The 24,186-nt window shown below is 37.0% G+C and overlaps 2 protein-coding genes across 12 annotated transcripts in view; both read right to left on the bottom strand.

Annotated features, from left to right (window-relative positions):
- Positions 1–1,782, bottom strand: part of cgnl1 (cingulin-like 1) — a 44,942-nt gene extending 43,160 nt beyond the window's left edge. The window contains exon 1 of the mRNA XM_032560417.1: positions 1,638–1,782. The gene's annotated coding sequence lies outside the window, so the exon portion shown is untranslated. The remainder of the gene's footprint in view (positions 1–1,637) is intronic.
- Positions 1,783–10,144: 8,362 nt separating this feature from the next.
- Positions 10,145–24,186, bottom strand: part of tcf12 (transcription factor 12) — an 83,440-nt gene continuing 69,398 nt past the window's right edge. For 6 of the 11 annotated variants that reach the window (XM_032560603.1, XM_032560605.1, XM_032560610.1 and 3 more), the window contains 8 exons: positions 24,111–24,184; positions 22,629–22,700; positions 22,009–22,200; positions 17,210–17,315; positions 16,968–17,127; positions 15,956–16,185; positions 14,932–15,085; positions 10,145–12,729 (listed from right to left, as the gene is read on the bottom strand). In XM_032560603.1, the coding sequence (XP_032416494.1) occupies positions 14,943–15,085; positions 15,956–16,185; positions 16,968–17,127; positions 17,210–17,315; positions 22,009–22,200; positions 22,629–22,700; positions 24,111–24,184 (977 nt within the window). In that variant the 3' untranslated portion in view covers positions 10,145–12,729; positions 14,932–14,942. The remainder of the gene's footprint in view (positions 12,730–14,931; positions 15,086–15,955; positions 16,186–16,967; positions 17,128–17,209; positions 17,316–22,008; positions 22,201–22,628; positions 22,701–24,110; positions 24,185–24,186) is intronic. The other 5 variants (XM_032560608.1, XM_032560614.1, XM_032560606.1 and 2 more) reach the window with 4 other exon arrangements.

Genomic DNA, 24,186 nt, shown 5'->3' with positions numbered 1-24,186 from the left:
GTCCTGAGACACCGACCTCAGTGTGAAGCACGGTGGTGGCAGTATTGTGCAGTGGAAATGGAAGCTAATTATGTTGAGAATGGAAAGAGAAAATTGTGCTTTAGGAGTAAAATGTTCTGTGATTATAGCAGGAAAAACTACGACAACGCTCCACGAAGTCGAGATTCTGACGGTGAAAGTTGAACCTTCTCCAAATTAAGTGAAATTCATCTCAAACACTTTTAGTTTCTGCCACTATTATTTTATAGACATTAACAAATGTTTCCAGAGGTCATCAAAGGTCAACAACTCCCCCCACATTTACTAAATTAAACACATGTGGTGTCAGTCAACTGTGCAGCAGCAGCAGAATTTAATTTATCTTAATACCATCTGACTTTGTTCATGTGGACGAGGTCGGGGTTCTGGTTGATCTCTGGAAACTTTATTTCTAAAATCTTAAAAATTATAACGGGACTAATAGAAACGCAGCACAAATGTTTGACACCAATTTTGTTTAATTTGGAGAAGATGGATGAAGAAACGTCACTCTGGTGACCACTAGTGACAGAAAAACCTTTAAAAAAACCAAACATTGCTTTTTAAAAGCGTAAACCAGGCTCCTCTCATTAACCCAGTGGCAAACATAATGTTCAGAGTCTCTTCGTGTGTTTTATATTTCAGCGCAAAAATACCCAGTTGTATAGATTATTGCAATCAGACCTAAACAAACATCTAACCAGAGCTACACTGAGATGGCTAGAATCAAGTCCAGAATGGTCTAGTCAAAGTCCAGGCCTTAATCCAGTTGCCTTTTAAGGTTTGAAAATTGAAGTCCACAAATTTTCAATCTCAAGAAACTTTTCCAAACGACTTGAAGCTGCATTGAATACTGGCAAGCCTTTTGGGTTTTGTTAAAATAACTAAGTTTGAAAACTGAACAATAATTTTCCTTCCACCTCAGAGTTCTGCTCTACGTTTTGTTGCTCTATATTAAAGTTGCAGTACATGGAAAGTGCATGACAACCTCTGCAGGCCCTGGTGTGTCTGCAAATACTTTAACTTAAATTTATTCACGCTTTTGTTGTTGACCGGTTTCACCTTTGCACCATCGTGGAGACAAAATGATAATCCAACCTCCTTAAAGTGATGAAATGAAAGAGAAAAAGTCATCTTGACCAAAACCCAACAAGGAAACAGAACACACCAAACAGGATACTCAACATTTTACACTCCATGCTGCTCTAGTATCTTCCGAAACCCAAAGTGGTTTTCGCCCTGAAGGTCACCGCGGATCAGTGCGGAGGGAGAAAAAAGTGAAGCAACTCCAAGATTTACACTGTGGGAAAATACGGAAAAGTTACGTAACGAGAATCAGAGCGTCAGGTTGTGTGGGTACAGCAGCAACAGTAAACACTGGTGAAATCCCAGCACAATGGCTACAGACCCGAGGCTTGTTTAACTGGGAGTCTCGCTGGAGGCTACTGGTTTCAGTGGGGAAACATTGGACTGGTTTGGAGGAGTTTAGATGCTCGGAGCAACAGGTGGAGAAAGTTCCGCTTCATCACTTTTCTCCAGCCTGCAGCAGGTTAATAATCTGTCATATTTCGAGTTAAAAGTTAATTTTCTGTCCCTCTTGTTGCGTCGCTGCTACTCACCAGGGTCGAGTCTCTGTCCGGTTCCCCCTTTCCGCAGGTTAGAAGCGTTTGTCCGGAGTTTTCCCTCTAAGGAAGAAACTCTTGTCGCACTTTGCAAACTTATTTGCTCCGGTAAGTCTGCTGAGTGTGAGGGAGAAGGACGACCCGCCCGTCCGTCCGACCCTCCGGGAGGAGTCGGCCGCTCCGCCCCCAGAGAGGAGCGGAGAAAACCCGCCCACCCGCTCAGGCACACCGCGGCGGGTCCTGGAACAGGTTTCCACGCCACGGACCTGGAAAGACCTGCAGGAAGTGAGGGTGGCTCAGTTTGGACCGGGTCAACTTTTCACACGCCCCGAAACCAGAACAATTCACTAGCGGCTGGATAATGGACAAAAATCAGACAAAAAATAAATGTAATTCATTTAAAATAACATCTAACAGTACTGTTTTCATCTAAAAATAACATCTACATGCAAGTTTCATTAGTATTTTTTATTAAATAGTAACATGTAACATATGTTTACTTTATAAATCTCGTTAAAACATAATTTGGTAAAAACTGAAACTTTTTCCTCTTGTTTGAATATGAATTGCTTTCTAAATATATATGTTTATTAACTATTTTATGGGGATTACACAAAATTGTGATCGCATAAAACTCCTAATTACTTATTATCACTTTGCATAAATGTAATTTATTAATGCATGTCTTTAAAAACCTACAGCGTCATCTAGTGGGCAGAAGAAGAAGAGAGATTAGGATTATATTACAACTACATTTAGTCAGGCATGAATCTTAGTTTTCACTACAGCTTCATTTCTGGGTTAAAAACATTTGATTTATTAGTCCGATGTAATATTTTAATCTTAAATGTTATGTTTTTATTAACTGTAAGAAGAAAATCATCATCATTAATAGAAAGAAAGGCTTGAAAACATCTGTGTGTGTGTAATTAATCTTATTAATGTGGTCTAATTAGTGAATTCAGTTACTGATATAAATAACTTTTCAATAATAATGTATTTCACTGAATGGGTCTGGATTTATCCCCATCTACATTATGTATTTAATTCATTCTGATTAATATCTGAGTTTTTCATAACTTTTTAATTAAATGAGATAAATATAGATTTTCCTCTCCCCAAAGTTAGATTTTTATGTTTACATCTCAGGATTATAGATAAAATTGCATTTAACATCCAATATTTAATATGCTGCTTGCAGAAATGATCTAACTTACACCTATTATGTATTATTTACCAAAATAAACTGAGCGCTATGAAACTTTTTGTATTAATAATGGAAAACACATACATCATAAACCTGCATCATATTTGTATTAAACCATTAAATGTTTATACCGTCACTCAAAACTATAAAACTTCATAATAGTGAAATTCTCTGACTTTTGTTTACATTTCAAGTGTTAATAAAATTATGAAACAACTATGTATAAAACCAGAATGATATATTTTGCTTTTTAATCAATCCACTCAATAAAACGGATTGATTCATAATTTGAATGGTAAACACTCATTAAAATGCCTGTTACTGTAGATGAAGACAGAAAAACGTGAATCCGGATGAGATTTGATCCAATCATAAGGTTTTCTGAAGCAAAATAGAAATGAAAAGCAAAAAGGGAAATTTGAGTAAAAAAAACCCAAAGTAGTAAAAAGTAATTTTTGATTTCATGAAGAGAAACTTTTGTATGGAGGACCAAAACTGATATAATCAACATTTTTGACTTTTGATTATGTCCGTTTTGTTCCTCCATACATTTGACCTCGAATCAGGCAAAAAAGTTAAAAATCAAGGATTGTGACGTGAGGAATAAATCAACCAAAACTTCAGAGCTTATTTTGGAGAGACGTGTAAAAAGGGAACATGCAGTAATTTTATTTCTCACAGATATAAAACATAAATCTCAATTTGTTTCATTCTGGACTTTTTATTCATGAGCAAGAAAATTCACGTCTCTGAAGCCCATTGAAAACCTCCTGGTTGCTCCACCAAATACTGATGTCTGAACTCTTCCTGAGTTAAAACATTAGTATTGTTGTTTCTAAATGAATATGAACTTTTTTTCTTTATATTATTTGAGGTCTGAAAGCTCTGCATGTTTTTTGTTATTTCAGCCATTTCTCATTTTCTGTAAATAAATAAAAAAATGTTGCTTGTAATTTCAGAGCCATGTTGTCAGAAGTTTATAGAATAAAAGAACAATGTTCATTTTACTCAATGTATGTCAATCAGAGAAGCTGATCATTTTAAGTTGTCTCTTCATTCTTTTAGTCCTGTAGTAAAGATCTGCAGCCCAGCTGGCTCTTTTCCTTGTGTTGTTGTTTATATTTGTGTCTGCAGTCGGTGCAGCTCCACAGTATTTACTCCTCCTAACCTCTGGGTTTGCAGCAGCGGGACACAATAGGATCTCTGTTCTGCGCTGAGGCGCCACAGCTGGGCTTTCTGAGCATGCTCAGTGCGTCGCCCGGTCCGGTTCTGATTACAGAGTGAGGAGAAGTCTAGCCTCGTTAATTCAGCTGCTGCAGATGTTCAATACTAGTTTCTTTTCACTGAACTCACATGAGCTGAATATATCAGATCAATTTGATAAAATTCGGCCAATATTGATTTTAAAGTGGTTTTAAGGAAGTCAGTTGAAGTTGTGCAAAACGCTCAGCATCAGTATGGGACCCGGTTGTGACACAAAGCTTTCCTGAATCCATTTATTACTGAAATAAATACATATTTCATGTTTCTGTACTCAAGTGGATTTAATCGTGAGTATTTTTGACTTTACTCCACTACATTTCTGTAATGTGTTGCGTTACATTCATGTCACAAATGCACTTTTTTCATTCATTAGTTTGAAAGTAATTAATCTGCCATGTTTACTTTTATATCACATTTCAGCAACAAGGCTGTTTAAGCTGCTTACGTCATAAAAACACTAAATTACAGAAAACAATCAACGATTTTAGTCGAGTTAACCGGTTCAAAAAATTACCTTGCTTTCAAAATGACGTCAGAAAATTAAACATTGTTCACAACTGATGCATTACAAGGTCGATTATATTATAACAGATTATTTAGCTGTGGTGTTCATGACAAACTGAGGGGAAATGATCAGTGCCTGTTCCTCTGTTTACGTCTCTTTTTTCAGGCAGATAACTTATACTTGAATGTGTTTACTGCAGTTAGAATAAAACTTTGGCTTTGCTTTGTGCTAAATAAAAATGTAAAAACACTAAAAAGCATAATCGTTCCTGTTTTTTATTTTGATTTAACTCTTCTAATAGTCTCTGTGACAAAGCTAAACACAATAAAATGTTCATTATCTGGAGCATTGTTCCTTAAAACGGCACAACAATCTTTATTTATTAAATAAAATATACACATATGGGCTCACTTAATGATATTCTAGACCAGGAATATCTAGAACATATTCCAGGGGTGTCAAACTCATTTTCGTTTTGGGCCAAATCAAGCTCTTAAAGGGCCGGATGTGCCAGAATGTATTGATAAAACCTGTGCACAAACCGTTAAGATATCAGCAAATTCTTAAAATTAAATATTACTGAACATATTTCAGTCCCTCCAGGATTTTGTGTTACTTTTTGTGTTTTACTTTTTTGTGTTTGTGGTACTAATTTGGAAATATTTGCAATATTTGAGCTTATTTATGATATCAGTTAAGGCTGAGGCAGCTGTTTTTGAGGAATATCTGCAATAAACTCCCAAATATTAGTGAAGAAAAGTGTGGGGATTTGTTGATTTTGCGTGAATTCTCAAGGAACTGGAGGGACTGATTGATATAATTTGGCAGCAAACGAATACTGATTTGACTGACAACATGATATTTAAGCACATTTAGTGTTTAGTCTAGAATCTAGAGGGCCACATACAAAGCTGTGGCGGGCCGGATTTGGCCCACGGGCCTTGAGTTTGACACTTCTACACCATTAGAGACCATCTGTTTATTTGTAAATTTTACTTACATACATGGTTTGAGTAATTTCTCCACCACTAACTGGGATTTACTTTTCAGCCCATTTCTCCCGTGAGTTCCAGTATTAAATGCTAGCCTGGCGACAGCCTGCAGGGGGCAGTAGAGGGAGCATCACGCTCAGATGTTCACTGAAGATTTCATAAAGTACAAGAGAAGGTATAAACCTCTCTGATTTAAAAAAGAAAAAGAAGAAGTAGAATAAACTGGTGAAAAGTTTTTATAATTATCCCAAAGACACAAGATAATTTCTGAAACACAACGGAGGAACTGACACACTGTAAAAACACAAAATCTTACGAGCAGAATATTATATAACACAGGAACAATGTCTTGTTAAAGGTAAAATAATCAGGCAGTGGAACTTGCATTTTTTTAAAAATCAATATTCAAGAATTATTGACCTAAAAACAAGCTAATATGCGTAGCTGAAAAATTACTTTTACGTGGTAACACACTGCAAAAACACAACATCTCACCGAGTATTTTTGGTCTAATTTATCATTTCAAACCTGTTGATAAATGTTTCTAGAGGTCATCAAAGGTCAACCAGCACCAAATGACACCAAATCAAACTAATTTGGTGTCAAACAACTTTGCTACAAAAACATTAGCACCAAAATAGAACAATTAATTTACATCAATTTAGTTTGATTTTGTTAATCTAGTGGGGATGGAGGCAGGTTGATCTCTGGAAATATTTTTTTTTCTTAAAAATAACTTTTTTTTGCTGCACAAGTATAGCAGAGTTGATTGGCACCATGTTTTATTTGATTTTGTAAACATACGATATCTGTAAACATTTGCTAATAGCTTTAAAATGACAACACGAACGAAAGCTGCACAAATGTTTGACAGCAATTTTATTTAAATTGAATAAGACGGGAGGCCAATGTAGGAGCTATTTCTCTATTATCAGTAAAATCTTAGAATTTAGATTATTTAGTTAATTTCTATTTGCTTATATTCAAGTTGATTTATAATTAGAAGTTTTGATTAATTTTAGTTATTTAGAATAACTACATTTTGGCTAGTAATTCACTTAATTAGTTAATTAATTTCAGTTTGGGACATGGGTGTTTCACAGTTAGGTTTTAGGTGGTCATATGGTTTTTTACCAGTTATCTACCAGCTAGTGATGGGCAAATGAAGCCTCATGAAGCAATGAAGCTTTCCTTTGCTTTGCAAAAAGGTTCATTACTCGATGCTTCATTCATCACTCACTAGTGACATCTGCTGGTGAAACTGTAACAGGCTTGTCACCCAGTTGGATCATATTTCCAAAAATTAGTAAATGCAATATTGTCCCAAAGTTTTCATCAAACTCATGTTTAGTAACAGGAGAATCAATTAAATAATCTTTAATTGTCACATTTTTTAGTTATTAAAATGATTTGTAGCCAATCTAATCCTGGTATATGCTGACCATCAGTGGTTCTGTTGGGTTTTCTTTTATGTCATAGACTGATTTGACACTAAAGACATTTAGTGTCTTGGAAGTGCAGTGCTTGTTGGGGCATTCACTTTTTCTTAGATTTCTAATCGGCTCTGATCCCTTGTATTTAGCTACATGCCTAATTTTAGTCTTGCAACGGCATTAAATCTGTTTCTGCTGTGCGAGACTGATATATCTTTGCTGATCAGACTACAAATAATAGTGGAAATTTCCAGAAGGTGAGAATTTGGGAGGCGGAGGGGTTAATTATTTTTATTTAAGGATAATTTTATTGTGAATGATCATCTCAAAGTCTCCCCAGATGTCATTGATTTTCCTCTTGCCGGCTCCATTTCAGACAATCAAGTTTATTTGTGTAACACATTTCAGCAACAAAGAGATTTTCATTGTAGAATCACAAAAATATAAAGTCATAAAAAAACACCATAATCAACGATTGAGAAAACCAGTAACAAGCATTGCATTTTGATGAGTGACATCATCAACACATCCAATATGTTGGTCAATGTTCCTTTTATTTTGGCCACTGAAGACGAATATTCTCCTCTGATGCGACCCAGTGACCTACAACAAGCCATGACGCAGCACGGCTTATCGTGCTTTTATTTTGAAAACCGACACGCCATATGAAGCAGTCAGTGTCCCAGGTGACGCGAGGCGTCGTTTGTTGCCAGTCACGTGGTTTTCAGCAAGATGACGCAAGCATCGAAGCGGGACTTCATCTGACACGCCCCCTTTTACTCGGTCCACGTTTCAGATGGCCCAACTCTACTAGCAGCCTGTGGCTTTTTTACCTGAACTGTGGAATAAAGAACTGCAATTTTCACTTTTGGTATTTTTGGAACTATTTGAGTTGAAGTCACCTTTTGCTTTGATCACTTTGAAATCTTTTAAGTTTTCAGATTTTTGGATTTGAGTTTTGGACAAATAGTCGCTACAGGCAACTCCACTCACAAACCAAGGAAAGAATTTGCATCTAGATACTAAGTGTCATTCACTTTAACGTATTTCTATCCATAACCAGACAGAAGTAAAAGTTCAGCGTGGAGTTTGCGTCTTGATTTGCGCCTCTAGGAGAATCAGAAAGAGAAAAGCTGCACCAAAGTGAGGCTCGTTTGGTGCAGCTTTGCCTCCTGAACGTTGGATGATCTCAGCGTCAGCGCAGGAGGAGCAGCCGGCTCTTTGGTCCGCTTTCAAGGATGAGAGCCGAAGACCTTCTGTCGGCTGCCTCCGCCAGCAGCCATGACAGGAAGTCAGCCTTCAAACATGGTGGTCCCACTCCCACTGAAAACGTGTACGCCCACCACTCTCACACGCTCTGCCGTGAATTTCGTCTGATGACAGCTCTGCGATTTACGCAGTCAGCGTTCCCTCCCCCTGTGAGCGTCTCACCTCGGCGGGGCTGAGACCCACGCTGATGATCTGCGTGGAGAAAACTGCGTGCAGATGTAGAGTCACAGCGTTTGTGGCACGGAGGGACTTTTGACAACAGAGCAGCAGCCTGGCTTACAGAAACACTGAAAAACAAGAGAGAAAAGAGACCAAACTTTTTAAAAATGGACCAAAATAAATACCAACATTTTAACATGTAACGATGTCACTTAAGAAAATGTCATGTTTACTGGTTTACTTGGTGATGTAAAGTTCTTTAACTGCATAAATAACTCACTTTATTTACGTTTAACAAAAAAACTTAATTGGATAAACGTGTAACAAATTAACCCTTTCATGCATAGCGGTCACTGCAGTGGACAGCTAGATAAAAGACATTTTCTTCTAGATTTTTATGTTACAAATGCACACAGAAGTGGACACTAGTGCATCCTACAATTCACTGCCAACTACTGGCCATCCACTGCAAGTGCAAGAAAAGTGTTGTTAAATCCAATATGGCCGACAGACGAAAAAAAAACCACCTCTGGAATATCCAGTCCCTACTAAAAGTAATCCCTAGAAACTAACGGTGCTAACAAATAACGACTTTGTATTTGGAGAAAATTACAACTGATCACCTAGAAAAAAAAATTTCAACCCACATTTTTTTATGCCTTAAAAAAAAAACACTTTTGAAAAACAAATTCTGACATAAAAGATCATAATTTATGCACGAAAGAGTTAACTAATTTTTAAAAAGTTAAATCAACTGTTTTCTTTTTTCAGTGTATAAAAAACGGTGTTTTTTAAATGGCTGCCTTACTGTCAGTGCTGCTGTGTGATGTAATTTAAAGCCATAAACAGAAAACAGTACAGGTGTTTCTCATTAAAACATCAGAAAAAGTTTATTTATTTGAATAATTAACTAAAAAAGCTGAAACTCATTTAGATTTATTGCACACAAAATTATATTTCTCCAACATTTACCTCTGAATTAAAACTTTATTTTCAGCTTCTGTAAAAATCCAGGTAAGGCTGCGACTAGTGATTATTTTAGTTATTGATTATTCTGATAATTGAATCGATTAAACGTTGGCACATTTTACAGATTTCTAATTTCATTTAGCCACTTAAGTTAATCAACCAGCAGCCTGAAGACACCGCCCCTCGTTATCAAGAGAAATGGAAAATGAAATATGGATAAATGAAAAACTGTTCAGGAAAATAACAAAATGAGAAAAAAAAAAGCTCCAATAGCTGCTTGTGAGTGAATTTAGTCTTATTTAAAGTACATTAATACATTTTCTCCAGAAACTAGATAAGAATATTTGACGTTGTGTTTTTGCAGGTAGCAAGTTGCTCCTGAACCAAAGACGACGTCAGAAGTTTCTTACCTGAAGGTGAAAGTCACCGGATCGTTGATCCACAGGAGAAATACTATATTTTATTTAAAAACTAATCGTAGAGTCTGGAGGACTGGTGAGGCAAAGAATACAAGATGCTTCAGATAAATCCTTTTGTTTCGGTGTTATGCTACAAAATCAGCAGAAATGAAAGCTTCAAATATGTCACTGTCTCACTTTTTGAATTTAATACATCTTTTAATGATATTTTACTACATTGAGATGTAATTGTATATCGAATCGCTGCCACTGTAGCGAAACATTGAGGCATTCAAGGACGACAGCACATCACGCTGCTATCACACTTTATTAAAAATAGAAACATATATATTCATATTACTTTTCATACAGACTACAATGGTCCACTGGTAAAAAGAAGTTACATACTATAAAACACTCATTTGGCCTAAATCCACTGTAGAAACGTCTCCAAAAGCAAAAACAGAAACAATAATAAAGTCTAATAATCGAGACTCTTTCTTCCGAGGCGACCTTTGTTTTTTTTCTTTGTGTTGTTTTACAGGAAAATGTTGCTGCGTTGGGGAAAAAGGTTAAATCTGAGAGGGCAATAAAAACAAAAACCTCTTTGCTCAGAGGGAAATGAATGCACATACAATCCAGTTTAAAAAAAGATGGCACATTTATTGCAACATAAATGTTATATACATGTTTTCCTGCTGTAAAAGACAGAAAATTCAAATTCCCGCTGCCACAGTTGTTTTATCCTTTTTCCTTTGTCTTTTTTTTTTTTTTTTTAATGCGGATCGACACCTTTTCTTATTTGACACAAGATCAAATGTTTTATCAGCGAACAGCGGCGACCAAAGCGGAAGACGAAAGTCTCTGTTTCAGGAACCTGCAGCTCGATCGAAGCCTTTTAAAGAACGACGAGCCGCAGCTCTGCTGTCTTCTGCCGCTTGTAAATCTCTTGTAATAATTGACAAGTTATGGTAAATAACCGTACATTTTACTACCTAACATAGTAAAATAAAGTAAGAAACTTTTTACTCAAAACCTTTGCTTTCAAAAATCTAGAAAGAGTAATATTTAGAATTCAAGAAATATTCTTACAGTATTATTATTGTATAAAAGACTAACTACAGTGAAAAATAAGCCAAATGTTTTTTTTTTCTTTTGATTTTCTTATTTTTTCTCATATATTATACAAGGGAAAGCATCTGGGAATACAGCAAAGTCTAACTTGGCAAACAGAGGAGCAAAAAAAAAAAACAAAGGAAGAACAGCAAACAAAATGAAGGAAATAAGAGCTGGAAGTGACACCCTCAGTCTGTCCACATGAAATACTGAAGGAAGAAGAAGGAGGCCACATTCAGTCAGAGGAAACACATTATTTTACAGTTTTTGTCATAATAATAAAAATGTACTGAATGTAAACTCCTGCTGCGAATCGTTGATTCTGGATGAAAACCCGTCGTGAACGTGGCCGCCTTGCTTCAAATGGAGGAAATCACATAATATACAAAGAAATATATGGAATATAAAGCAAGTCTTAAGACCAAAGATACAAAAAAAAGAGAGAGATGTAAAGCATGCACACTGATGGGGAAAACAAAAAACATGATCAATGTTTTGAGGTGTAAAAGGAAACCTTGCTGACCGCGTTTGTTCAAACTAACCTCGATCCGAACTGGAGAATAACTTAGACGGCTGAGAGCGCTGGAAGTCGAAACGAAGGACGGACTCACAGATAAGCATAACTCTGAATAACTGGAAGTTTAGTGAAATATCAACAAAAAGAAAACTGATATGTTCGTCGGGCCAGGAGATAGCATGGTCGTCGTCCTCTTCTTTTCTTTTTGTTACATTTTTTGCAACTTTTACTCTTTCACTACATCTCATTAAGCATTTTGATTCGCTGGGCGTAACAACGATAAAAAAAACAACAATAATAGGAAGAAAATGTCAGGAGGATAAATGTTGACAGGAATCTGTAAAACCATTGAAATGCTTTTTGTTTAACACTATATGGCAAAGGGACGATGGGTCTCTGAGTCCTGTTCTTATTTGTTAAGACATTAAATATGCTGGGAATGCTAACCAGTTTGCTTCTTAATGTCTAAACGGAGGGAAAACAAAAACAAAACTACATCTGAGCTTTCAGTGAAACTACAGTTTGCCAATCACCTTTAGAAAACACACATTAGGTAGTTTTGGTTTCACATGTGGCCAGAGGCAAAATCAAGCAAATAAATATAAATAATATATCTTCTTTAACAAAAATAAAACATTGGACAATTCTGTTGTTCGCATCTAAAAGCTAGTATTTTTTGTTGTTGTTGCAGGGTATAAATATTAGTCTAAACTGGACAATAAATTAATCTTCTCAAATGTTTTCCCCTGGTCTCAGCAGGGGGGCAGTGCTCTGGTTTAACGGTGACACAGCAAACTATAGCTCGACTGAAAAGCCGCTCGCTTCTCTGTGATTTTACCAAACCTTCCTTTTCGGCAGACACCTGACAGCTCAATAAATAGAAAAAAAAACCAGACAGACAGAAAAAAATTGCTGTTACAATGCATTCGTCAATTCAGTTTAGGCACAAGGCAACTTCCACGTACGGTTGGCGGAGGTTGCGTAGGTCTCTGATTGTTCAGGAGCAACACGCTTCTTCTTCTTACAGACACTGATATGTGGTTTCGGTTTTTCTTTGTGGGGAGAAATTTGCAGATGGAAACTAGTCGGTGGATGGAGCTGGACGCTTGGCTCTCTTCAATCTGAGGGCTGGATCGTGTTGGACTCTTAGTTTTGCTTCAAGTGGTCTGACTCCTGCGACTGGCGTGGGAACCACAAGTCCAGTCTGTCACTGGGAAGCAGGCTCACCAGCTCACACAGGAGTGAGCCGCGTGGCATCGATCTGCGGAGAAGACGCAGCGATCAGAAGCTAACAATCAAAAATTAACAAAAAAGAAGACATAAGTTTGACATATTTATCTAGTGATAACAAGATATTGAGGCCATTGCAGACAGAAGAAAACACAAAAGAACTGCCAGAAATTTCTGGTCTGAAAATCAGAAAATTTGCTAGAAATTTCTTTTGATTAATCTCAGAATTTTTTTATAGAAAAAAGACAAAAAATGTTGAGGTGGAAAATTTGCTAGAAAAACTAGATTTTTAAAAAACTAATAGAAGAATAGATTTGAACAAAAAAAAGAAAACGTTGACATTTCTGAGTTTGAAAAGTAGAAAATTTGCTGGAAAAATATTTAGAGTAAGCTCAGACATTTAATAGAAAAAACAAGTAAATTTCAGAGTTTCAAAAGTCAAACATTTGCATAAAAATCTCAGCATTTCCTGATTAATTGCAGAAATCTTGGAAGAAAAAAAAACATACAAATTTCTGAGTTAGAAAAGTAAAGAATTTGCTGGAATTTTTTCCAGCAAAATTGACAACTCTTAGCGGTGGATCACTCGGCTCGTGCGTCGATGAAGAACGCAGCTAGCTGCGAGAACTAATGTGATTTGCAGGATTTGTCCTAAATCTCCAAAATCTCAGAAATTTTGGAGAAAAAACAAGGAAATTTGAGTGTCAAAAGTCAAAAATTTGCTAGAAAAAGCTCCAGTTCTTTTAGATAAGTCACAGAAATCTTTGAGAATTTTGTTTTGTGGAAATTTCAGAGTTTGAAAAGTAAAGAATTTGCTGGAAATGTTTCTTAGAATAATCTCAGAAATTCTATAGAAAAAACAGGGAAATTTCAGAGTTTGAAAAGTAAAATATTTGATAGAAAACATTTTTGATTAATCTCAAACATTTTGTAGAGAAAAACAGAAATTTTCAAAAGTCTAATTTTTTTCAATTTTGAAAATGTTCTGAGTTTGAAAGGTCAAAACATTTAGAATTTTGAAACTCAGAAATTTCCTTGTTTTTTTCTACAAACTTTCTGACATTAATCTGAGAAAGATTCTATCAAATTTCCTACTTTTCAAACTCAGAAATTTCCAAGTTTTATGGTGGAAATTTATTCTTCCTTTTTCCTCGTTTTACAACGGGCCTCATATGTTGTGGTAAATGATTCCTCTCTTACTTCATACAAATAAAACTAACAGGTTAATTACAAAATTAACCAGCTGTGTTTTTCTATTTCTTTCTCGTTATTCTGGCTGTTTGGTGATAAAAACAAAAACAGTTTTGAGTTTGGAGAATCAGGGAAAACAGGTGATCTAACTTAACAACATTTTGTTAATTTGTTACAAGTAATAAAATTACATTTAGCCAAGTAAATATATTAAGTTTATTGAGTTGTTATGTTAAACAAATGTAAATAAATGAAAAACAGTTCATCATATAGGGCATGCATGTATCTGCAGGCTCAAAATCCAAATTGCCAAAAAATGCATCCCTAGAAAACTTGATGAAACAAACAGTGACGAATGAAATACCTTTTTCTACATAATCACATTTGTTCCCTTAACTACTGGTATGAGTTTTATATCAATAGGATGATATTGGAGGAAAATAGAGAGGGCATGCAAATATTGGCAGGCTAATTATAGGCTTTGCAGTATTTCTCCCTGCTAACATGGAGAAATAAAGAGTTAAGAGGGATTTCACCTTTTCTACGTAATGACACTTGTTCTCTGAGCTACTGCTATAAGTTTCCTATAAGTTTCATATCAACAGGACAATAGACAGTAAAGGATGATATAAATTGTTCTACATAACGGGCTTCTGTTTTGTAATGCTTTAAGCCATTATGGTGTTAAAAGAAAAATCGAGGAATTTCAAACCATCTGCGGAGAACATTTTCATCAGACGCTGACTGAAAAACGTTCGACTCGTATGTCTCAATAAAGATGTAAAAAACGTATTTATTTAAATTAATCTGCGAAATAAAACCCACTGTTTTAGGGCTTACATGGTGAAGAAACGTGGTAATGTTACGGATATCTTTAAAAGTTTCGTCTTTGGTCATATTTCAGTCCGTTTTCTCATCACTATGCCAGGGTTTAGAGCGATGCGCGCTCCCGCCACAGGGCATGCGTTTCTCGGCATAACACCGGCCCTCGAGGCTTGGAGTTGCCCACCCCTGGTGAAGAGGGAACTGGGAGCTGGCGTACCTGCCTCCTGCTCAGAGGTGACCCAGGGGGTTGGACGTGTCGGTCAGGCCTGGATGGACTCCAGTGTGCCCCTGCTGGGCGTCACTGGAACTGCCGGAAACCTTCTCCTCCTCTCGTCTCTTAAGGCAGGCTGCTTTGGGGTTCAGGTTCCTCTCTGCAGATTCAGACACACAGAAAACAAACTTTTATTCCAGATGGTGAAGATTCAGAATCAAATAAATATACAAGGAAAATGGACATATTAAAAATTAATAATTTCAAGAATAAGCTTTTACTAAAAGCACAAAAAATAAAACTGTCATAAAAACTGAACACACAGGACATAAAGATGAAAAAATACGATGATAAAAATATCTGATATCTATATGTGAAGCTCCTAATACATGTGTAATATTTAAACATGCACTGGAAAAAATGCTTTTTTGAACCAAATTAGAAAACGTTTTGTTGCAGCTATAATTCTGGTCTCAGAACGATTCAAATCAGAATCACAGCTAAGAAAATGAGCTGAAACAAAATCAGAGTATTTCTGTATGAATGTGAATATTAATTATATATGTTATCTGAAAAACATTTTATGAATGTTGCATTGCAGTCTTTCTTCAGCCATCAGTGAGGCTCGTTTTTATTTTACGCTTCTCAAACTATTTATTTTATGCTTCTCAAACTATTTCTATTTATGCATTTATTCCAGTTATTCTCCTGATTTTAACCCACCTTATTTATAAATAAGCCTTTAGACTGCACAAATGTCATAAATATTTAAAATATCTTCTGCTCTAAAGATTTTTTTTATGAAAAGGAAGAAAAAATATTTGTGATTTTTGAAGAATATCATATTTATATCCAGTCATGTTGTCTAAAATAAAGACCAACTCAAGTTTCTATTCACAATGACTCCACGAATAAATAAGCGCGTCTTACACACTGATGATCTGCTTGCATGTTTTAAAAGAAAAGCCCAAGGTTGACGTGATGTGAGGCAGCGTTGACATTTCATCTGCAGCAGCGCTGCAGCACTGACCTCTGACCTGCTGCTCCAAGCTAAGAATGACGGCCACCGCCTGATGCAGGATGAGTAGTTTAGTCTGGGGCTTCTCGCTTTTCAAGTGCAGCTGGCACATGCGGCCCAGCTCCTTGAAGGCCTCGTTGATGTCTCGGACCCTCAGGCGCTCGCGGGCGTTGTTCGCCATCCTCCTCTCGCGCTCGCGCTCGGCCTTCTGCTCCGGATTCAGATCCTCGTCTTCAGTGATGCTGCGAGGAGAGAGAGAGAGAGAGAGGAGAGAAAAACTGAGTCCGAAAGCAGAGGGAGAAAATATTTTTAACCATATGAAACAAGATTAGATGTTTATTCACGACTAAAGACCAAGACATTTATTATCACGTTATTACCAGTTCAAAATTATAACCTTGCATTACCTGAATTATTTAGTATTCATAACAAGTCTTTAAATAAGTTAACAACTTATATTAAATATATTAAATATACTCAATAAAAATCCAGGATCTAACATACAGATCCTTCGTTTTCTTGGACTAGGTGAATTCCCAGTAGGAATGTTTTCAAATCAATCTATCGATTGTTCTAACGATTAATCACATAAAAAAATGACACATTTTACAAATTCTTCATTTAGCCATTTAGCCCTTTAATGCAACATTAGAAATATGTTAAAATATGCAAATAAACAACAACAAACATTTTTTTTTAGATAAGAAAAAACAAATTTTATTGCCTAAAATAGGATAACATATTCCTTTAGTAAATCTGGAGACAAATCGATTCCACTTGATGAGTTTTGTCTGAAACATGTTTACAGACAAAAGTGTTTTTATCCTAAACGCAAAACGTACATACATGTGTATTTATATAATTAACATAAGCTGTTTTGGCTTATTTACTGCTCTGAATGTATTGGTTTTTTCAGTAAATTGCTTCTTTTTTTGTCTATCTACTTCAGTTAATAATTAATAGATAATTAAATTAGTTGACGATTATTTCAGTAATCGATTAATCGTTGATAATCGTTTCCCACCTTGTGCGTTGGCCTGTCCTGGGCGTCTTCATGTCCCTCCTGTCGCTCTCGTCGTCTGATTTATTATCAGACAGGCTGTCGTGCATGTCGTCTTTTTCCTGCTTCTCAATCTTCAGCTCCAGGGCGGCAGGAATCTGACCGGACAGCGCTGAAGCAAGACCTGCAGCGGGAGAAAAACACGCAGCGGTGAGACATCGCAAAGCCGTAGATCTTTGTGAAGAACACGAAGGGTGACCTCTGACCTCTGAAGGTCTCCAGCTGGTGGTTGAGCTCTGTGCTGGACGTGGAGCCGGTGCTGGGCAGGCCTCCATGGCTGTTGGTGAGGCTGGCAGCATCGTCGCCGCCCTGCTGGACAGGACAGGAAGTGGATGAACAGAAAGGAAACAGAAGAGCTTAAAATACACGACAGGAGAAAACAGAAAACCTCGTTACTGAGCTCCACCAGCAGGAATATGAAGATCTGAGACTTAAAACACTGATTTATTTTAAGACAGATGAGCTGCTTTTAACAGGATTCATTTAATTGAATCTAAATTCGCTTTGGGATTAATGAAGTATTTTTGAACTGAATTGAATTGGGATTATTAAATTATTTTATTTATTTATTTTGAACAGACAAAAAAAGTAAAAACAATAAAAAATTAAAAAATAAAACAAATTATGTCCATTTGTTCAAAAAGAAGCAGGTAGAAGACACATGATATTATAATCGATTATTGAAATAATCCTCAACTATTTTAATAATCAAATAATTGTTAACTAGAGTGTGAAAGTAACAACAGTAATTAAGACAAAACTATATAAAGATTTTGCATTTAAGATGGAAAAAAAAAAATTTCTGTAAATATTTTCTACCCAAAATTCCTCAAATGGAATAATTTTAGCTTCACTTGGTTCAAATTGTGTAAAAAAATTAAAATAATAATAAAAAAATCTCCTATGAAGCATTAACTGCTTGGTCAAAAATAGTGAACAGATCATCCCTACACTGTATTGACATTAATTAGAGCAGAAAATCTTTCCACATGTTGATGGTGGAAGTGTCTTTGTAGCTGCAGACCCAGGCATTTCTCATATTATATAACTTTATTATGTTTTTATTGTGTCTTTGTTTTATGCTTGTTTTAATTCTTTATGCGATGCAGAAAGTTTGCTCTTCTCTTGTGATGAAACTTGTAATTTCTAAGCGACATTCAAATCGAATAAAAACACGTCTCTTTAGCGAGTCTTCAACTCCCCAGAGTTTCTTTTCAAAAAAATGTTCAACTGCTCTCAGTCCAAGTTCCTAAACTAAATCCCTTATTCTTTACAGATTGTTGCTATAAAATAATCAGCTGCTCGAGGATGGAGTCCTTCCTTCCTCGCATGCTGAAACCAGCATGCGATGACTCCCAAAATGACTCCCAGTGGAGAAGCTGGGAGAAGAGTTTCTCCGTCTTTCCTTCAGGAATGTGATCCCCAGTCACTGCTGGCCTCTGTTCACCCTGCCACTCCGGGGTCCTCCCCTTCTTCGGCGCTACGCTAATCTTTGCTGCGCTCTCAACAGGTGTCCAAACAACTCTTTGTCTGTGGGAGGAGGAGGATGAGAAGGGAGGAAGGCCGGGGTGAGAAAAGAGTGCTGCCATTTTCACGGCTGGGCCTGATTACCATACAGCTGAGGTTCTCTGTTTGGGTTCAGACACACGTTTCCAACCATTCACATTTCCTGGGTTGTTAAAAAGCGGCGATGAAAAGGCTAGCGAGGGGGCAGAGGTCCTCTGAAGGGACCTCTCCCCACACAGGAAGTGCTGTGTTAGCGGAGACACAGTATGTTCTATCTCACAGTCGCAGTCGGTCAGCATCAGAGCCACAAGCCAGCTCCCTGCAACAAACACGTCACACTGAGCTCCTCTGACGAGCACAGAAACATTTCTGTTCAGGGACACAACGGCGGCAGAATCAGGCCTGGAAACGCCCACCGACACAAAATACTCCGTCTTCAAACAACACGAACGGCATCTAAAAGCCTGAAGAACAAACCTCTGGTCATTGCTGACAACACTGCTGGTTTCACATGTGAAGAATACTGAAATGTTTGTTTTTGTTATGCTTTCCTTCATTTTGAGTCACAAGTTATACATTTTAAGCAAAATAACAGTAGGAGCTTGAAACACTGAAAGAATAATAACATTTGGTTAAATTTAATCAACATACAGAGATGGGCAGAGCACACAAAGTATGTACTCAAGTAAAAGTACAAAGTAGCTGTCCAAGAAATGATCAAGTAAGAGTAAAGAAGTATTTGGTAAAAAGTCCTGAGTAACTGATTAAATTATCAATCATCTAATATTTAAAAATGGCATAATCAGATGGACCTAAATCTAAATGCAAGTGAAAACTTTGGTATTTTAAGGACTAAAATCACAATAATTCATTGAAGTAACTAGAAAATCAAAATCAGGCATTTATGTTCCTCGATTCAAGTCCTTTCTATATAAAACATCTAAAACTTCAACAGGAACTGCAGGTGTTCCTGTTCTTCATCCAGTAGGCAGAAAATCCAGAAATTTAGCTGAAGAGTAGAGATACTTCAGAAGAAAATTACTCAAAAAAAGTACAATGTAGTAAAAAAAAAATCCTAAATGTACATTTTTTCAAAAAAGTTACTCAAGTAAGAGTAAAAAAGTATTTGGTAAAAAATCTACAAAAGTACCGAGTCACTAATCAAATGATCAATCATCTAATATTTAGAAATTTCAGAATCAGGCGGATCAAATTATAAAATTAAGTGGAAATTTTGGTATTTTGGATGATTAGTAATTTATTAAAGTAACGAAAAGTAACAAAATCTGGCAATTTCTTTTTTTCCCAAACGAGTTTCCTTCAAAACAAAATTTATGAACAAAAATTGCATGTGTGTGTGTCTGCATCTGGTGAAGTTTCGGTCAAAATATGTTTATTTTTCATTCAGTGGGTCCAGAAAATCCAGAAATTTACTCAGGTAAGAGTAGAGATACTTCAGCAGAAAATTACTCAAAAAAATAAAATAAAATACAAAGGACAACATGGTAAAAAAAAAACCCTCATAAAAGTAATTTCTTTTCAAAAGGTTACTCAAGTAAATCCAATTGAGTAAATGTAACTGTAAACATATATTTACTTTAATAAAGTAAAGGAAGAAAATCTGTTATATAATCTGTAATTATAGATTACAGATTATCTCTGTACTGCTAATTAAAGTGGGTGGGATTAATGGTTTTGTGCCAAATTAGTTCATATTTTACTTCCAGGACCAAAACTATTTTTTGTGGATCATAAATCTCAGTGAACAACAATGTGGAGTTCCTCAAAGCTCCATTTTCAGCCCACTTTCACTTGGCATCTCTCTGCTTCCCTAAACTCAGATTACTAATCTCAACATTTCTCATGACTTCCTGAGTCCAACGAACACCAAGCAGGCAAAAATCATCATCATAGACAAAGCCATATTTTATTCTATTACTAAACATCTGAAAACAGCTGGAATAAAAAGTTTCCAGTCTAACTGGGTCACAGAAAACCTCATGAATGATTTTACTTTCAGTAGGTTAAATCATTGCACTGGAGTCTCTTCCTGCTTCTTTAAAACTCCACCAGGCAGACGTAGCCAATCCAAATCCAGCTGCTAGAGTCCAAACCGACCCGAGCAAAACGGATCATGTCCTCCTGATACCACTGGACTGCCTGCCTGTTTGAGAAACACTCGATTTTAAAACTCTGCTGCTGGTCAGGAAGGGATGGTCATGAGGATTAATAAATGTCAGAGTTCTTGTCAGTAATGAACCGGCTAGACCAGGAGCATCAAACGAAAAATCAAAATCTGAATGCTCTTAAAGGGCCGGTTGTGTCAGAATCTATTGATAAAACCAATTAAACTGTTAAAATGAAATAAGCATCGTTTCACACTGGTCAGTCCATCCAGGATTCTGCGATTGTTTTTGTGCTCTTTTGTAATTAGAATCACAGATTTTGTGGTGATCATTTGGAAATATCTGTAAGAAATTTTCTATGACATTTATGCTAATGTATGATGTTAAATGTGCCTTTTTTTAATCGCCCTGTAACTTGGAGTCTAGAGGGCCACATTAAAAACTACAGCAGGCCAGATTTGGCCCCCGGGCCTCAAGTTTGACCCATGCGAGCTAGACCCTGATTTCTTCAGTGTTATGTTAATCAAAGGGAGGCATACTTTAGTTTCTATGCTTGTTAACTTTGGAGAAAACTTCCTTAAAACCCAGAATAGACAGAAACAATGGTCTCCTCTAAATCAGGAACAATAATGTTTCCTATAAAGATAAAATATTATGGCCTGACTTTACCTTTTTTATATGTTAGTGACTAGTTTAATTGGAAATAAGGGTTTAACTTTTCTCAGTTCATGCTCCTAATGTAACTGTTTATTTAATTCTTTATGTTTTCTTGTTAAATAACTTTGAATTACTCTTTAATTGCACAGATAGACCTGCCTTGCTTTGTTGTTACAATTACAACAAGTAATCTAGATATGCATCCATGATAATACTGACCTTGCACGACTTTTTTCATAGTTTTTGAGTGACCCAAATTATTTCCAAACACCTCCGGATTACAACAAGATGAGCTGTCCCGTTCTGATTTCCCCTGCAGATGTGTTCGAATCTCTTGGCTGCAGAAAATGAAATACCTCAGAATGGATGAACACATCCTGATTTATTCCGGATCGTGCATTCTCCGTCTCCTCAAGAGGCTTCGACTTTAAGAGGAAAAGAAACACAAACAAGTCCTACGGAGAAGCGCAGCCTCTCTTTACTGCGGCTGCTTTTCTCATTCCTCCTTCACCCTAGCCGCTCTCCGGAGGAGGGTGAGCTTCAGGCCAGCCATTACGCTTATGGAAAATATGTCTGTATAAATTCAACTATTCATGTGTGGAAAACGTCTAGTTTTCACTCGTGGCGGCGCACCAGCTTTGAGCAGGTGGTTGAGCCTCTGATTGGGGGAGTTTTAATGAAAACCATACGTGAAAACGTTAAAGCGTTCATCGTACCATCGCTGCAGTCCGACTTGGAACGAGTGCAGAGGCGGGAAAGTTTGGTCCGATGGTTGTTATTGGCCCGTTCTGCGCCTGTCCCAGCAGGGTGTGAATGTCGCTGGGCAGGCTGGCGGTGGAGCCCACTGCATGGTTCCTCAAAACAAGGATTGCATCATCCAATCTGTCCAGGCGATCTTCCATCCGAGACTGGAAGGACCGGGGGGGATTGTGGAAACAAAGATTTAGGGAAAGAGGAGAAGAGAAAAGGAAAACAGAGCAGCTTAGTATAAGCACATTAGGATGAAAACTGAAAACACTGATTGTATGGTGAGGACTTGGAGGGGCGGGGATGAAACAGACGATAAAGAAGGCCGTTCAAACTCAAGATAAACTCAGCCATTTCAGCTTGAGCTGCAAAGACAAACTGTGTCCTCTTTTGTTCTCTATTAATCATCTGATCAAATAATCATTTCTAAATCTGCACCAAATATAATTACTGCAAGCTGGAATGACTGCAAAAGACAACATGACATGGAAAATAAAGGCAACTTGGGTAAAAAAAAATCATATTTTTAAAACCAATAATGTGTGAAGATGCGTGGAGGATGCATGGATGTAGACTATCGGAGTAGTACCTCGCAGACATCCTTTAAGAAAGACATGGCATCCTGGAGATGCTCATGTAACTGCTGATGGACTCTGTTTTTCTGGCAAAGTCAAATAAGAATAAAAAGAATTATAAGAAGAGATCAGAGTCTATAAATACCACAAACACACTCAAGATAAAGATTGCTTTTCTGAAGAAGTAAGGGATTTGGAGAGAAGCACGCAGCTGCTGACCATCCACTTTGAAAAGATGAAAATGTTTCCACGTTTGCACATTTAACAGCCCAAACTACGCCACTGCTCATGGGGTTTATTCCTTCAATGTATTATTTAGATCTTATTTCACACTTCTGAACACTTTATATGGGTGAAAAACTGAATGTTTAAGTAAGGTGTATTTCTACGAGCTTTAATAAATGACGTTTTGCAGTAAAACGACTCGTCTCTGCTTTAATTCAATCTCTGACTCTCTTCATCGCCTCATGAACCTGATGGGACTTTAACATTTTCCTGGTAGCTCTGACTCAACAAGCAGGGAAATTTAGGTTTTATTTCAACACTTTTAATCAAATCCTCATCATGAAAGTATTCCTTCATCGCGTGCCAGTAGAAATATTAATCACTTACAAGGAAACAGTGCACAGAATGCATGTTTGCTGCATTCCAGACTGATAAAAATCTAGCCTTTTAGTTTTGTCTTCTATTACAAAATTAATGTACTACTTAGACTTATAACATGGGAAATGTGTTTTTATCAATCAATCAATCAAGTTGATTTGTTTAGCACATTTCAGCAGCAAGGCAGTTCAAAGTGATTCACATAATAAAAACACAAAATTACAAAGTTTTGAAGAAAACACAATAGAGTCAACAATTAAAGGAACATTATATTTTGATGAGTGCCATCAAATATGTTGGTGAATGTTTCACTTACAATAGTTCAAAAGCAACTTAAACAAGTGGGGTTTTAGTCTTTATTTTATTATTAGTGAAATAATCTGCCAGTGCAAGTTAGCTTTGTCTTATTTCAAATATGCTCAGAAACTAAGATTTTGTGTTTTTGGAGTGTGGTGATTATTTTATATTACATGTTCCTGCACCTCTAATTATCAGGTGGTTTGCATTTAAATGCATGCAGGCTTGCAGCAGGCAATGCAAATGAATGTCAACAGGTAGCTGGGCCGGGTGAAATGTGATCCTCAGCTCTGGTCGCATGGCAGTGGAGGAATTCAGGAGAAGTGGCTCAGCAAACAGCTGCCATCCCTCCACACCCTCCCACACCAGCCTGCTTAACTCAGCCCTCCCCCCCAACTGTCATCCACGCCCGGGAGTGGGCCCTCGGAGCCGGGGACAGATGGCAGGCCCCGAGGGACGAGTATTGTTCAGTTTGGTTATCCCTCGACCCCCGTCTTCCTCAGCAGAACATTTGTCAGACAGGAATCTCCGTGTAAAGCTAGCTCATGGATAACGTATCTAAAGTGAATCGCAGGGTTGAGTCACTGGGAGCTTACCAGCGAGTGGAGGGAGTTCTCGTAGTTTGGAGAAGGGGGAGTCTGTCCGCTCGCGCGGGGCCACTGGTTGGCACCT

Source organism: Xiphophorus hellerii, chromosome 4 (genome assembly GCF_003331165.1).
Source record: "Xiphophorus hellerii strain 12219 chromosome 4, Xiphophorus_hellerii-4.1, whole genome shotgun sequence".
Taxonomy (NCBI): domain Eukaryota; kingdom Metazoa; phylum Chordata; class Actinopteri; order Cyprinodontiformes; family Poeciliidae; genus Xiphophorus; species Xiphophorus hellerii.
Note: the sequence above shows the minus strand (reverse complement) of the source record. Positions and strands in the feature narration are given on the sequence as shown.